This window comes from Engystomops pustulosus, chromosome 8, assembly GCF_040894005.1.
Source record: "Engystomops pustulosus chromosome 8, aEngPut4.maternal, whole genome shotgun sequence".
NCBI lineage: Eukaryota > Metazoa > Chordata > Amphibia > Anura > Leptodactylidae > Engystomops > Engystomops pustulosus.
This window is the reverse complement of record NC_092418.1, coordinates 33879929-33897346: the sequence shown is the minus strand read 5'-3', so window position 1 is coordinate 33897346 and position 17418 is coordinate 33879929. Positions and strand designations below refer to the sequence as shown.

The following is a 17418-nucleotide window of genomic DNA, read 5'->3' as shown; positions in this document are numbered from 1 at the left end:
ACCCCCCATTACCAATCTAGTGAAAACGAAGCTTGAAAACCTAAATTGTGCTTCTTTCTTCCTGACCCCTGCCGTGTGCCCAGCCTGTAAATTATTGGCACATGTGTGGTATCTCTGTATTTGGGACAACCCGCAGAATGATTTTTGGGGTGTTTGTCTAAAGTGGCATGGGTTGGGCACAGTACACGAGGCACTAAAATGACATTTTTGAGATAAAAACACAATTTTTACTCTGCACCCTTTACTTTGCATTCAATTTTGGCCAGCGTGTTGGGGGTTAAAATGCTCTTACAAGCCTACATACATTCTTTGAGGGGTGCCCTTTCCAAAATGGGTTCACTACTTGGGGGTTTCTATTGTACTGGTACCTCGGGGTTACCCCCCATTACCAATCTAGTGAAAACGAAGCTTGAAAACCTAAATTGTGCTTCTTTCTTCCTGACCCCTGCCGTGTGCCCAGCCTGTAAATTATTGGCACATGTGTGGTATTTCCGTACTCGGGACAACCCGCAGAATGATTTTTGGGGTGTTTGTCTAAAGTGGCATGGGTTGGGCACAGTATATGAGGCACTAAAATGACATTTTTGAGATAAAAACGCAATTTTTACTCTGCACCATTTACTTTGCATTCAATTTTGACCAGCGTGTTGGGGGTTAAAATGCTCACCACAACCACCAATAAATTCTTTGAGGGGTCTAGTTTGCGTAATGGTATCATTTATTGGGGGTTTCTATTGCACTGGCACCTCACGGGCCCTGCCAACATGACATGGCACTCCAAATCCAAACATGTGAAAACGGAGCTGGAAAATCAAAATTTCACTCCTTCCGTTCTCATCCCTTCTGTGTGCCCAGTCTGTAAATTATTGGCACATGTGTGGTATTGCTGTACTCGCGACAACCCGCAGAATGATTTTTGGGGTGTTTGTCTAAAGTGGCATAGGTTGGGCACAGTATATGAGGCACTAAAATGACATTTTTGAGATAAAAACGCAATTTTTACTCTGCACCATTTACTTTGCATTCAATTTTGACCAGCGTGTTGGGGGTTAAAATGCTCACCACAACCACTGATAAATTCTTTGAGGGGTCTAGTTTCCGTAATGGTGTCATTTATTGGGGGTTTCTATTGCACTGGCACCTCACGGGCCCTGCCAACATGACATGGCACTCCAAATCCAAACATGTGAAAACGGAGCTGGAAAATCAAAATTTCACTCCTTCCGTTCTCATCCCTTCTGTGTGCCCAGTCTGTAAATTATTGGCACATGTGTGGTATTGCTGTACTCGCGACAACCCGCAGAATGATTTTTGGGGTGTTTGTCTAAAGTGGCATGGGTTGGGCACAGTATATGAGGCACTAAAATGACATTTTTGAGATAATAACGGAATTTTTACTCTGCACCATTTACTTTGCATTCAATTTTGAACAGCGTGTCGGGGGTTAAAATGCTCACCACAACAACCAATAAATTCTTTGAGGGGTCTAGTTTAAGTAATGGTGTCATTTATTGGGGGTTTCTATTGCACTGGCACCTCACGGGCCCTGCCAACATGACATGGCACTCCAAATCCAAACGTGTGAAAACGGAGCTGGAAAATCAAAATTTCACTCCTTCCGTTCTCATCCCTTCTGTGTGCCCAGTCTGTAAATTATTGGCACATGTGTGGTATTGCTGTACTCGGGACAACCCACAGAATGATTTTTGGGGTGTTTGTCTAAAATGGCATAGGTTGGGCACAGTATATGAGGCACTAAAATGACATTTTTGAGATAAAAACGCAATTTTTACTCTGCACCATTTACTTTGCATTAAATTTTGACCAGTGTGTTGGGGGTTAAAATGCTCACCACAACCACTGATAAATTCTTTGAGGGGTCTAGTTTCCGTAATGGTGTCATTTATTGGGGGTTTCTATTGCACTGGCACCTCACGGGCCCTGCCAACATGACATGGCACTCCAAATCCAAACGTGTGAAAACGGAGCTGGAAAATCAAAATTTCACTCCTTCCATTCTCATCCCTTCTGTGTGCCCAGCCTGTAAATTATTGGCACATGTGTGGTATTGCTGTACTCGGGACAACCCGCAGAATGATTTTTGGGGTGTTTGTCTAAAGTGGCATGGGTTGGGCACAGTATATGAGGCACTAAAATGACATTTTTGAGATAATAACGCAATTTTTACTCTGCACCATTTACTTTGCATTCAATTTTGACCAGCGTGTCGGGCGTTAAAATGCTCACCACAACCACCAATAAATTCTTTGAGGGGTCTAGTTTCCGTAATGGTGTCATTTATTGGGGGTTTCTATTGCACTGGCACCTCACGGGCCCTGCCAACATGACATGGCACTCCAAATCCAAACATGTGAAAACGGAGCTGGAAAATCAAAATTTCACTCCTTCCGTTCTCATCCCTTCTGTGTGCCCAGTCTGTAAATTATTGGCACATGTGTGGTATTGCTGTACTCGGGACAACCCGCAGAATGATTTTTGGGGTGTTTGTCTAAAGTGGCATAGGTTGGGCACAGTATATGAGGCACTAAAATGACATTTTTGAGATAAAAACGCAATTTTTACTCTGCACCATTTACTTTGCATTCAATTTTGACCAGCGTGTTGGGGGTTAAAATGCTCACCACAACCACCGATAAATTCTTTGAGGGGTCTAGTTTCCGAAATGGTGACATTTTGGGGGGTTTTCTATTGTACTTTTACTTCAGGGGCTCTTCAATTACACTGTGGCACCACAAAATATTTGCAGCCAAATTGGCTTTCCAAATTCCCAGTATCGCTAACTCTGTTCTGGACATCGCTGTGCGGGGAAACAGCAGCTGACATCCACATGTCTGGTATCGCTGTACTCGGAAGAAGCAGGGCAAGAAATTAGGGATATATATTTACCTCAAATTCCTTCTGAATGTATCCATTTTAGGGCTAAATTGGAAAGATTGAAATCCAAAATTGAAATTTCAAAATTTCCACTCCATTTTCATATGCTTCCGGAAAAATAATTAAAGGGTTAACAGACTTCCTAAATGCTGATTTGAATAGGTTGAGATGTTAGGTTCATAAAATGGTGTTACTTGTGGGGGTATATAGTACATAAGCCTTTATAGAGCACTTCCAAACTGAATTGATCACCAAAAAGTTCGCATTTTTCAAATTTCAAGAAAATCTGAGAAGTTGCTACTAAAACTTCAAACCTTCTCACATCCATAAAACAAAATGGAAACTTAAAACAAATAATGGATATAAAAAGAAGACCAATGGCAAAAGGTTTCTATTAAAAAAAATTTGTGGTATCACTTTTTGTCTAAAAAGTATAACATTTGAAACTTTGAAAATAGTCATTTTTTTCAAATTTTTCCAAAATTTTTGAATTTTTACCCCCCAAAAAAGGAACGGATCACCGAAATGACACTACTAACATAAACTACAATGTCTCACGAGAAAACAATCTCAAAATCACAGAGATATCTTAAAGCGTTGAAAAGTTATTACCACAGGAAGAGACACTGGTCAAATTTCAAAAAAAAGTTGCGAGCCTTAACCTGCAAACAGGCTGCGTCCTTAAGGGGTTAATATATGTTAATTTAGCAAAACATGTTATGTTACTGTTACCTTTTCTCTTTTTATTAATATATTGTTCTACCTCAGCATCACCAGCGACGGCAATATCCTCAGAAACATCAACATATGCCACAGATGCACCCACATCAGACGGCTATAGTAAGTGCACAGTCTATTAGTCCAATAAATAAACTGTACTGTATATGTCAGCACTTTTCATATTTATGGATAAATTAAAAAGCCCAATTTAAAGTCCTTCCCCTTTTTTACTAATTCACCAAGCATGTTCAGTTTTTAATATTGGTGTCTTCTTATCTGGCCTCACCTAAGGAACCAGCGTATGTTATGACCAACACCCCCAATGCCTTGAGTGGGTTTTCCACACTAAAATATTAGGGAAAACTATAGAATATCCATGTGGAAGAATCTGGAGGTATCTCAAAGTCACCGATCTCGAGAGAGATTCGGGGGACCGTAGAGGTACAGGGAGACAAAAAGAAACAGGACGCGCTGGCCTCGTATAGTATGTCTTGGCAAGTGATGAATTCACACAGTTAAAGAAAATTGCTCACCTTAGTCACATTCACATGAGCTGTAGCGCATGTAAGGCAGTAGTAGTCAAAGGCAGCCGAGGTAGGTCTCCTAGAAGCAACGTATCCCGCACCAGAGGACGAGATGGCGGTTTTCAGAGTAGGTGTAGCCAATGTAGGATAGAGAAACCTCAGGCGCTCTGTGACGAACAGCAGTATAAGTTAATTTATTAGTGTAAAAAAATAATAAAATAGATAAAATCGTGACGCGTTTTAGCTCAGTACATGAGCCTTCTATTTTATTATCATGCCTGAAGAAGGCTCATGTACTGAGCCGAAACCCGTCGTGATTTTATCTATTTTATTATTTTTTTTACACAAATAAATTTACTTATACTGCTGTACGTCACCGAGCGCCTGGGGTATCTCTATCCTACGTTTGGTACACCTACTCTAGAATATCCATAGAATAGGTCCTCAATATAAGATAATGGTGATAAGGCTCTACAGAGGTCTGACAATTAACCCCTCTCCCCATTAAACTGCATCACACTTGTCCCTTGGTTATAAATGCACGATTAGCCCCATTCATTTCAGTAGAAGGTTGACGCAATACCGGTTACAACCACTGATGATTGTGTGATGTTCCACAAATACCTGCAGTTCAAAGTCATTTTTAAGATGTCAAGCAGTAATTTTTACCACTCACCAGAGATTGCAGAATTTATCTTTTATTTTCTATAGATCCATCCACATCAAATGAATTGTGTGCAGCAGATGAAGAATGGAAACTGCAAGATGGAGATTATGGGTGTTATTGCAAAGACAAGTATGAGGTTTCTGGTATGTCTTTCATTTAATAAAGTATATTGTAACAAATGTGTTTTCTGAATGCATAAAAGTAATTTTGAAATTCAATGTCATTAATCCTTTGCCACTACTGAACCAACAAGCCTCCATTAATAAAACAATTAAAAATAAAACTCAACTTTTGGAATGCAGCAACATTGAAAAAATGGTAATGTCCTGGAAATATGCGATGCAACAAAATATCAACTGCAAAAATAGTCCTCATTGTGAAATGGGGGGGATTAATCATTCTCTGGCACGATGGGGCTCATGAGTCCGAAAGCCGTATTTTCGTCGGGTTTCCCGAATATTTCCGTTTTACGCCGAATTTCCCCGTTTTTTTGGCACACGTGATTGGATTTTGGCGCATCAGCGCCGGATTGCATGCAACAGAAATCGGGGGGACAACCCGACGTCTTCGGAAAAAACACAGAATTTAAAAATGGAATTGTGTTGCAAGACAAGCACTCACATGCACCAGGAAGAAGCAGGTGAACTCCGGTGGACCTCGGCGCAGAAGCGACGGATGCAGGAACTTGGGCGCACGATCTTAGTGAATCGCGCCGGAACCCAATCCATGTCGGACAACGCACCGCGGGATCACGACAGGACCGGGTAAGTAAATCTGCCCCATTGTGCTCCAGCATATGATGTAAACTGTGAAAGTAATCCCACCTGTACTGCAAGATATTCCAATATCCAGGCCTGTATATTTTGGTATTAATAAGGACACTGTTTATGACTGAATGTAAAGTACATAATATTTATGAGATTTATCATAAGTCTCTCAGAGCCAAACTATTCAAGTTGCCCATGACAACCAATCAGAGCTCAGCTTTCATTTCCCCACAGCTGTTTATAAAATTAAAGCTGAGCTCTGATTGGTTGCCATGGGCCATTAGAACAGTTTTACCTCAGAAACTTGATGTGTTTTTGTATTTTATAGATGTTAACAACATCCGTCCTGATTTGACCTGTGATGTCTATGACATGAGTGTGACTTTCCAGAAATGTCAGCTGAAGAGTCTGCACCTCAATGCCAGCAGTGTTACCCTGAGAGAGAGCAGCTGCTTTAGATTTCACGATGATACAAGCTCAAACACCATTACCATAACATCACCGTTACAAGTGGGAAGATGTGGAGTTCAGATCAATGTATGTGATATTCCTGCATTACTTTATACATAAACTATTCATATTATGTTCTCATGCAGATCAGGGGATGAGAGCATCCTCCCCCACTACTGCCATATTGGGGCTGATTTACTTACCCGGTCCAGTTGCGATCCAGCGGCGGGTTCTCCGACGCTGATTCAGGTCCGGCCGGGATTCACTAAGGTCCGTGCCCCGATATTCACCAGGTGTTGCTGCTGCGCCGTGGTCCGCTGAAGTCCGTAGGAGTTCACCTTCTATTACTTGGTGCAGGTAAGCGCGTGTCAAGCGACACTTTTTTTTTTGTAAATGCGGTGTTTTTTCCGAATCCGTCGTGTTTTCGTACGGCCACGCCCCCCCAATTTCCGCCGTGTGCATGCCGGCGCAGATGCACCACAATCCGATCGCGTGCGCCAAAATCCTGGGGCAATGCAGGGAAAATCAGCGCAAAATGGAAAAATTTGGGTAAATCGCTGGAAAAAACACGATTCGGGCCCTTAGTAAATGACCCCCATTGTGTAATACCATTTACACCCCAATGTGCGGGAGGGGGGGGGCAGGATATTAGGTAATTTACCTATTTACCAATTCCATCTATTAAATGTTCTGCACTTGTTTCTAGAAAGCCTTATGGTTCAGAAATGTCTTTTACCTCATCAAATGCCATACCTGTCAATAAAATGTCTGAAGATGGATGGTCATGTTATCCTAACAGTCTATCAGTAGCGGATTATAATATAGGCGGTTTAGGTGGTAGCCCAGGGCCCAAGCTTTCTAGGGGACCCATGGCCACACAAACCACACACTAAATTTTATACCGAGAAGGACCTTCCCCCATGTAATCCTTGTACGTCTGTTCCTGCTCTCTATATACATGTACATGTAGGCCGTGAATTGTCACCTTTTTATTCTAATCCGAACTGATTTGTTTGTACCTTGTTTGTTCCCCTCATATGAGTTTATCGCCTCTGTGTACTTGTGTGTTGATTTTGTTCATCCTTGTATACTGTTTTATGGATTGTATTGGAGCATAACTCAAGCTAGGGTCGCTGGGAGAGCTGTCAAACTTGTTATCTCCTGCTCATTACTCCTCGCTCTGAAATACAGGCAGTCCCCTACTTAAGGACACCAGACTTACAGATGACCCATAGTTACAGACGGACCCCTCTGCCCACTGTGACCTCTGGTGAAGATCTCTGGATGTTACTATAGTCCCAGGCTGCAATGATCAGCTGTAATGTGTCTGCAATGAAGCTTTATTGAGGATCCTTGGTCCAATTACAGCAAAAAATTTGTCACTGGGGAATAAAAGAAATTTGTGTCTGGATCTACAATTATAAAATATACAGTTTCGACTTAGATGCAAATTCAACTTAAGAACAAACCTATGGAACTTATCTTGTATGTAACCCGGGGACTGCCTGTAACTGGAAAATGAGAAGGAGAAAAATAGGGAAATCTGAGGGAGATGGAGAGAGAGGGATAGAGAAAAGGAAGAGAGGATTATCCTGAGGTAAAAGTTTGAGAGGAGAATAAGAACAAGGTCTAGAGATTTTTATGAAAATGAGTATCTCAAAAACCACAGAATGACTCCTCCCTCCATGCACTTAGAAGTTAATTTGCATGAGTATACAAATGGGATTTCATCTCACATCATGAGTCACTAGGAAATGGGAGCAATACATGTGGGAAGCTTCCTAGATAGGGTAGGTTTTACTTGTCAAGTGATATGACTGCTGTTGGATTCCCTTTCTGGCTATATAGCAGTTTACATCTCTATTAGCCTCTAATATACTATATTATATATTAAGTGTATAAAATCTTATGTTTATATTTAGAAAAATGAAACACACGCCATTTATAAAAATACACTGCATTTTTCTGTGGAATCTTCCGGAACAATTACCAGAGATGAAGAATTAGATGTGACATTGTCTTGCGCCTACCCCCTGGATATGTTGATCAGTCTGACTACAGTTATAAATCCGATATTTAGGTAACTCACTATTTACATCCTTTCTATCTCTAATCTGTTGTTGTAGTTTACTTGGTGCCACCATCTTGGAGGTCCAATGAAATGAGCCATTGGACATGTTATAGGGATTGAGCGCTTTACTTCAAGGTTTTTTCTCCCTTTTATCTCCAAACATCTGTAACACCTGGTCTATTCTTGACTAACTTGCTATCTCTCCGCTTACTCCCTCCTTGATCTCCTACAATTTGGTTTCCGCACTAGGCACTCAACTGGAAACTCTCTGTCTAAGGTCTCCAATGATCTCCTCACTGCAATATCCAAAGGTGACTATTCTTTCATTCTCTCACCTCATTTTTCTGGATCTCTTCTCAGCATTTCATACTTTGGACCACCAGGTTTCTTCACTCTATTGGCCTAACGGCCCACGTTTCCCACCCATCTGTGTATCTCCTTTTCAGGATTTCTCTTTTCTCCCCTTCCTGTTGAGGTTTCTCAGGTTTCAGTTCTTTCCCCTCTATTATGCCATCTGCACATTTGGCTTTCAGTATCATCTTTACGCTGATGATATACACTGATGGAGTTGTGCTGCTCGTGCCACATGCACCTCAAAAATATTTCCAGAATACACCCTTTTCTTACAACTGAAACCTCTAAAACTCTCATTATAGCTGTGATTCACTCTCATCTCTACTACTAGAACTTCCTGCTATCCAGCGCTCTACTTACTAAACTTTCTCATTCAGTGAAGATGCTGCATGGATGCTTCCAGTCGGTGCCAGTCACAGCATTGATTCCCTGTCTCCTTTCGCCACAATACTGCACCTTCCCTCCTTTCTACCCTCATGTCAGTCTATTGTCCAGCCCATGCTCTTTGATTTTCCAGTAATCTAAGATTATTCTGATATTTTATTCAGACCTACTACATATGACTTCAGGACTTCTCCTGAGCTGCACCAATTATCTGGAATGCCTTACCAGGGACTATCAGGCTAATACCTAACTACAATGACTTGAGGCATGCTCTGAAAACCCATCTTTTCAGGCAGGCCAATCACACTCCCTAACTGCATATAACTTCAGCTCTTTCTTTATCAATCTGTCATTCTGGAAGCAGTAGATTGCAATCTACAGGCTTCTCTGCAGTCCTGTTTACCTTGGACAACTGAGTTCATAAAGCAGCACAATGGGGCACATGTATCATAGTTTGGTCTCTCTGAGGTGAATTTTAGAGACTTTTGGCGGCTAGTTTTTTGCACCTTATGTATGATCCTGTCTTTTTACTTGTGATACATGTTCAGTTTTTCCTATCCTGGCAGGTGCAAATTTTGGCTTCTTTTTGAGACTTTTTGTTGCAAATGTATCGAATCCACATGGACACAAGCCACGTGAGGAGGTTATATACAGGAGAGGACACAAGCCACGGGAGGGGGTTATATACAGGAGAGGACACAAGCCATGTGAGGGGGTTATATACAGGAGATTATACAAGCCACGGGAGGGGGTTATATACAGGAGAGGACACAAGCCATGTGAGGGGGTTATATACAGGAGAGGACACAAGCCACGGGAGGGGGTTATATACAGGAGAGGACACAAGCCATGTGAGAGGTTATATACAGGAGAGGACACAAGCCACGGGAGGGGGTTATATACAGGAGAGGACACAAGCCACGGGAGGGGGTTATATACAGGAGAGGACACAAGCCATGTGAGAGGTTATATACAGGAGAGGACACAAGCCACGGGAGGGGGTTATATACAGGAGTGGACACAAGCCATGTGAGGGGTTATATGCAGGAGTGGATACAAGCCATGTGAGGGGGTTATATACAGGAGTGGACACTACTGTTAATTTGGGATTTAACATGTTGCATTTTTAATGCATTTTGAAACCTATTACAACAGCTGAGGAGAGTGGATTTTCCTAATTGCATTACTGTTAACATTTGAATTCACCAAACGCATAGTAAACCCAATGTTAACAATGTTTTGTAAACGCAAATGTTAACAGTAATGAAATAAGGCAAATCACCTCCCCTCAGCTGTTGTAATTAGTTTCAAAATGCATTATAAACGCAATTAAACTGCTACATGTGACCTCAACCCTAGAAGTAACCAATTAAAATAAATGCAAAATTTAAAAAATGTTGACAAAAGAAGTTACTGTGCAAAATGTTAAACAGTTAAAGCATGTGAAATAATTCCAATTTACATGTTAAAATCAGGTCCAAAAAATTTTCTTTGCACCTGCCCTGGACCAGGTGCAGAATTGCACCAAAATTAGCGCAAAAATGGTGCAAAAACGGCAAGAAGTTGCACAGAACATCTGGAAAACTAAGATACATGAGGCACACTGCACCAGGTGCGGACCAAGGCGTACTTGAAAAAGAACAGAGTTTAAAGTCGCAAAAATGGCGCAAATATGGCAAAAGTCGCTAAAATTAGACAATTTGGCTAGCTGAAACTATGATACATGTGCCCCAATGTATTTCTAAAAAAAAAAAAAAATTGTATGTACTCTTATCTCTTATAAGAATGGGTGTAACATTGTACTAACACTCATACCTAATGTGTCCCCCTCATATATTGTAAGTTCCTGTGAGCAGGACACTAACTGTTTTTGTTACAAATGTCATTGTATGACTCTGTAAGTGCTTATTTTGTTTGTATATGTACCCATGATTTGTAAAACGCTACGGAATATGATGGCACCAAATAACCAATAATGTATAATTATTATTAACGGATGGAGGGTCATGGGATCCTAACTGTCCATAACCAATCTAGCTTCCAGGACCCTATACAATCTAACCCCTGAACATACAATCATTTCTTGCGATTGTGTGTTAGACCGTGGCTAGCACATGGCCCCATAGCTATCTACGGGCACATGCATACGGCAATGGTTACCACTCCCCAGTGCATAAGCCGACTGCCCAGGCTGCAAATTATGTAGCAGGACCTTTTACTACTGTTTGCGGCCTGGACAGTCTTTTACAGTATTATTGTGATTGACAGGTGTATGGTGCACAATCTTGGATGATAGACGTTCCATGGGACTGTTGTTTGCGGGCTGTATACAGTACATGTTAGTGTGCAGGAAACGTTAAGGTCCTGAAAGGTAGATCAGTTATGGACAATTAGGATTAAACCACTCTTCATCAGCTGCCATTTTATGGACATGTTGAATTCCAAATCACACTAGGTTTTTTTTCACACGTTGTTTTTAGAAAAATAATTCATTTTAACTATTAATCTTTACATTTTGTTGCCCTTTTACATGGTTGAATATCATATAGATATCATTCCGTTTATACCTACAGCTCCATAAATATCAGTGTTGGAGGGACGGGACAGCTGACGGCATACATGGCTCTTTATAAAGACAGCAGTTATGTGACTCCATATGAAGGATCAGAAGTGAAGCTCTCTTCTAAGTCTATGATGTACCTTGGTGTCTTTGTTCAGGGAGGAGACGCTTCTAAGTTTGTTGTTGTAATGAAGAACTGTTACGCGACTCCTACAGCAAATCCATCTGACCCTGTGAAGTATTACATCATAAAAGACAGGTATAGACCGATGGGTCTGAAAAAGTAGTAAAAAATTAATAATATACAAAAATTTTTTGAAAAAAAGTTAAAATTCAAATCATTCGCCTTTACCTGGAATGCATATTCACATAAATGAACGAATCATCATCAATTTTTTAGGTGTGCCAAATCCCAGAAATATAAAAGTACAGGAAACAGGGGTACCGCACTCCTAGTAGAGTTTGGATGGTGCTTACGTTGGGTACTCAGCCCCAATATACAGTAGAGAAAAGCGTAGCACACATCCTATGTTGATTTTTATATTTTCATCTTTTAATTCATATAGTCAGTATTTACAGCTCCACCAAAAGTTGCAAAAATCATATAGAGAAACCACAGATCACAAATTTTTCTTAGCGACGTTTCAGTCTAAATCGACATTTGTCAAGCCCGATCTGAAACAGTAGAGATGCATATGTGCCGGCTCAGGTGGAGAGTGGAGGGAAATATAAAAATAATCATCAGAGATAGTAAAGGCCACTATGGGAATTAATATTTTTTTTTACCATTTTGTAACTCATTCAAATGTTAATATTATCAGTTTGTTGTACAGTTCTTAAAATAGTAGAAATAACAACTTCAGCTCATCTCGCAAAAAAATGACACTTTATGCAGCTCCGTACTTCAAGTATGAAAAAGTTATCAGTATCAAAAAGGCGATGCAATTAAATTATTTTTTTGCAAAAAGTTTTTAAAGATTATTTAGACCAACGTAATGTAAATTTGGTGCATCCAAATATAGAGAATATAGGGAATGTGTCTTTTTCACAGCACAGTGAACCCCAAAGCGTACAAATAAAAAAATAAAATGTACTTTCCCCCATGGGGTCCTTCAAAGTCCTAAGAGCTGGTATAAATGATGACATTGAGCAGTGACTTCACAGTATCTGCTTTTGTGATTGCTGAGGTCCCTGATTGGTCACATGACCCTTGACACTTCCAAACCAAGACAGAGAAATGACAAGAATCAGAAGAAGCAGGGCAAGTACATTTCAATTTTTTTTAAATCTCACCCCTGCACAGACCCCACAATCCCCTTAAAGTTAGAAATATTCCATATGTTTCATCTATATTGCTATTCAAGAACCTATGTAATGTTAAACTTATACTTAAAGGGGTTTTCCCACAAAACAAGTTAGGCCCTATCCACAGCCCCTCTATCCGGTGGTGGGTCTCAATGATGAGACTTCCACAGATCACGAGAACAAGGGGTCCGATGGGGTCTGAAGATATCCCTGAATATATGTGCTGCCCCATTCATTTCTATGGAGCTGACGGAGATTGCCGAGCTCCGCTCATCTCAGGGAGCCAAAAGATAGATAGATATATAGGGCCTAACTTGTTTCATGGAAATACCCCTCCAACCACTGAAAAAAATAGCTTAGGGACTCACATGGAATGGAAGCCAAATAGATATTGGGGAACACATCATCATTTAATGTACAGTACGATGCAGATTTTAAAGATACATGAAAGCACATGTTTTAGTGACTTTTGCTGATTAGAAATATAATTGGTGCTTGTATTCTCTCCCTCTGTAGTTGTCCTAATAAACAGGACTCGACCATTAGAGTCTTAGAAAATGGCGTCTCAAGGAAAGGTCGTCTGTCGCTGCAGGTCTTCAAATTTGTTGGCAATTATAACAGCGTCTACGCTCACTGTGCTATAAGTCTGTGTGATGTCACTGCTGGGTCCTGCTCCCCTGTAAGTAAAAAATGGATATAATTGTGTTTTATGTTGTTTTGCCTTATAGCAAAGTATTAATATTCACAACATTAATTATGATATTATTCCATCATACAGTCATGTTCTGGAATTAGGTCCCGAAGTGCATCAGTGCAGGAAAGCTATCAGCTAAAGTTGGGGCCAGTAGTTCGGGCAGGTAAGAATCCTCGCTGTGTGAAGATAAGTAGGGGTTAATCTTCAGCATGTTTTATGTATAATGGGTATATAAGGTCGCACAGGCACTTTTTATACTGTAGATAACTTAGAAAATTTCTTTTGGTATAATGTTAAAGATAGTAATCTCATCTTTTAAATTGCATCATGATTGTGGTTTTGAGAGCTACAGAACCCGAGATCTGAGCAGTTAGAGACAAAGGCTCTGGAGGGGCACTGCCGGCGGTGCCCATTCAAGCTTGTTAACCACTTAATGACGCAGCCTGAAAATTTTTAGCAAATTTTTGCCGTGATGTACACTAAAAATGTACACTAAAAACGCTCTCAAAGTGGTCCGGCGTATTCATGGCGCTTGGCAGTCACCGCCGGCCTATGGAGTGAGCAGGGCGGTCTGGGGAAGAGGCAGCTTTGAGTGCTGTCCGGAGTTCCTAGTGTACATCACGGCAGTGTCTGCTAGCGTTATTGGAGGTTTTTGATAACGCTAGCAGTGTAATACTATTGGGACTGTTGTAGCATTCGGAGATGCTTACTTTAGTAAGCAGCTCCTAGTGCCGCTTTTAAGGGTGACAGGTCCTGTTGAAGGGCCATCATTTTTTTTTTGCGTCCGCGACACAAAGTGCTAATTAAAAGGTAATAAAAATGTACTTTTTTTTTCATTTTTAGTTTTATTTGGAGTTAAACGTAGAAAAAAAGGCTTTTTTTTTGTAATTTATAGTATATATATATATTTTTAGTTTTCAAATTAACTGAAAATGAACATTATAAAAGAATTCCCTATTTTGTTTTGGTTGTTTTGACATATACGGTAATATGTTTAGTCTCAGGGAATACGTTTTGTGTGTGTGTGTTTTTACTTTATCTGTCCCTCATGAGGTCATAAAAGATCTACGGAGGACATTTTTACTAGGGGAAAGGGACCCTCTGTGAGGGCTGATGCTAAACAGAGATATACTGTATCAGACCCAGTAGCTCTGATTAACCCCTTTAGAACCGGCGGTCACGTGACCGTCATGTCCATAGAGCCGTGACAGCGCCGGCTCTGATCAGGCTGCTTTAGCGCGATGCTGTGAGAAGCAGAGAAGGGAGAAGCGGTAATAAACCGCATCTCCCTTCTCCCTAGGTACTCTGGAGGCCAAGATCAAATTGATGCTCCTTTTACAGCCTCTGTCAGTGACTCATTTCCGACTAAATTGATTCTTCTTCGCTCCTTTGCATATTCACAGGCCATATTTTATAGGCTTATGAGCACATTTTAACATTAGGGAATATTAGAAAGGATATTCCAAATCTTACCTGAGGGTGCTGTGTGTTAAGTTGTGTTGAGGCTACGCACATGTGCTGCACCGAGCTGCTCCCGCACAGCGCTGTGCGCCCATTGCCGTCTATGGGGGACATATATAAGCCGTATATATGTTGACCATTTATATGTCCCCCATACGGATGTGTGAAAGCAGCCTAAAGCTGGAATACGTTCAGATTTTGTGACTTCTCTACCTTCTATATATACTTATTCCACTTATGTTTTATTTAACAGATCCCATAACAAATGTTGCAATAAGTGGAGGCTGTATTGGTGAGTATGTCATCCACGGGGGAGTATTCACTCTAAGAGTACATTTACTTTTGTGACTAGTTCTTTTATTGTTGCTCTATTGGATTTTTTAGTTGTAAAATGTTCTTGTTTTCCAGGCACACATGCATCCTCTGCCCTCCATGGCTTCCTTCTTCTTCTTCTGTTGATTGAAGCTTTAATTTCCAAGATCGTCAATTAAACGAAGAACATGTACATTATCTTTATATTCTCTGTAATTTCTAGCATATTCTTCTTCATTACAGCTTCATTGAGCTGCTATGAGCTAATCTTTGATGGCATGTATAGTAAATAAAGGGGTTTTCCCACAAAGACAAGTTAGGCTCCATCCACGGGATAGGGCCTAACTTGCTGATCAGTGGGGGTCTCAGTGCTGAGACCTCCACAGATCGCAAAAGCGAGGGGTCCAACTGACCAATTGCCACTCCTCAGACTAATTGAGCAGAACTAATTGAGCAGAACTGCGCGGCTGTCTGCTCCATTAGACTGAGGAGCGGTGTTTTTGCGATCTGTGGGTGTCTCCGCACTAAGATCCCCCACTGATCAGCAAGTTAGGCCCTATGCCGTTGGATAGGGCCTAACTTGTCTTCGTGGGAAAACTCTTAGGCCACTTTCACACTTGCGTTGCAGATCACGTCAGAGTTTGATCAGGGTGCGATCAGGGTTTGGTCAGTGAAAAACGCACATTTTTCATCAGAGTTTAATTAGTTTTCAGTCAGAGTTTGTTCAATGTCTCAGTTTTTCATGCATTTTTTTTTTTGGTGTTTTCAATGCGTTTTCAATAAATTTTCCACGTAAAGATAACCAGTGTGAAAAAGACTCAGGACTGAGCTCTATCTTTTCTATGGCGATTGATCAGTGAAAAACGCATTGCACTTGCATTGGACTTGCAAGTGTCTCAGAGTGCAATGCGTTTTTGATGCATCTCCATAGACTTGTATGGTTTATTTTTCACGCGCGTGAAATTCTAGCATGGTGGGATTTAAACGTGCGTTAAAAAGTCTGAGAAAACCCATTGATTACAATGGGTCAGAGTGCAATGCAAGTTCTGCAAATTAAAAGCATGCGCAGAACACACGTGCGAAAAATGCAAGCGTGAAAGGGGCCTTAGTCTACCGTTCTATACTGCTTTAGTCCTAAAATTAGACAACATAAATTATAAACATAATAAGAGGTGTTGGGGTTGTAAAAATTTTGCATATTTGCTACACAATCTATTAGACATATTGGGGGACATTTATCATATTTTCACACCTGTTTCTAGATTATATATAATTTAAAGGACTTCACCATCAGATTACCTGATGGCAGATGCTTACAACTCACCTTCCCGTCCCATCCACATCGGCAGTAAACTTCTTTTTGTATGTTTTAGAACCATAGCATTTGGTAGTAATAACGTTTTTTAAAATATGCAGATGAGCTTGGGTGGTCTGCGGAGCACCTCTTGGCTCTGGTGAAGTAATTTACAGGCGGTCCCCTACTTAAGAACACTTGACTTACATATGACATACAAACGGACCTCTGGATATTGGTAATTTATTGTACTTTAGCCATAGGCTACAATAATCAGCTGTAAGAGTTATCACAGGTGTCTGTAATGAAGCTTTATTGTTAATCCTGGTTCTTATGACAATCCAACATTTTTAATATCCAATTGTCACAGAGATCAAAAAAGTTCTGGCTGGGATTACAATGATAAAATATACAGTTCCGACTTACATACAAACTCAACTGAAGAAGAAACCTACAGACCCTATCTTGCATGTAACCCGGGGACTTCCTGTATTCATGTCCCAGGCCCAACTGGCTCCACCTACACAGTGTGCAAAGGTGGTGATATCACTGTCACTCCCTCTGCAACTCTCGAGCTATGCGTGATCATGGCAGAATATTTTTAAAAGCTATATTTCTATGAAATGCTGTAGTTTTAAAATATACTAAAAGAAGGTTACGGCAGATGGGGACAAGACAGTGAGGCGAGTAGTAAGCATCTACCATCAGGTAATCTGTTGGTATTTTTAGGTACTATTTTTTCATCGGCAGGAATATTTTTTTTTTTTATATTTCAATACATCAAACATTTTGGGATGCGGGAAAGCTAATGGGGGATATTTATAATACGCTGGTGCTCGTGCGCCAGCGTATGATCGCCCCACCGCTAAAAATTTGCAGCCCGATACATGAAGAGGCTTCTGCCTCTTAATGTATAGGGCTGCCAGATGCGCAGCGTGTATCCTACGCCAGGCCCTGCAA

General features: G+C 40.8%; 1 protein-coding gene and 1 long non-coding RNA gene across 2 annotated transcripts in view; one reads left to right on the top strand and one right to left on the bottom strand.

Annotated features, from left to right (window-relative positions):
* LOC140075114 (uncharacterized) overlaps positions 1-5727 on the bottom strand; it is a 64090-nt gene extending 58363 nt beyond the window's left edge. The window contains exons 1-2 of the long non-coding RNA XR_011849350.1: positions 5631-5727; positions 4816-4897 (exon numbers count right to left, since the gene is read on the bottom strand). This is a non-coding gene — a long non-coding RNA (uncharacterized lncRNA). The remainder of the gene's footprint in view (positions 1-4815; positions 4898-5630) is intronic.
* A 126-nt stretch (positions 5728-5853) lies between these two features.
* LOC140075113 (uromodulin-like) lies at positions 5854-15703 on the top strand. The gene is made up of 7 exons (XM_072120615.1): positions 5854-6110; positions 7946-8103; positions 11406-11651; positions 13214-13376; positions 13476-13554; positions 15106-15144; positions 15261-15703. Exons 1-7 carry the CDS (start codon positions 5946-5948, stop codon positions 15341-15343), a joined length of 933 nt encoding a protein of 310 aa, XP_071976716.1. The 5' UTR covers positions 5854-5945; the 3' UTR covers positions 15344-15703.
* The last annotated feature ends 1715 nt before the right edge of the window (positions 15704-17418 follow it).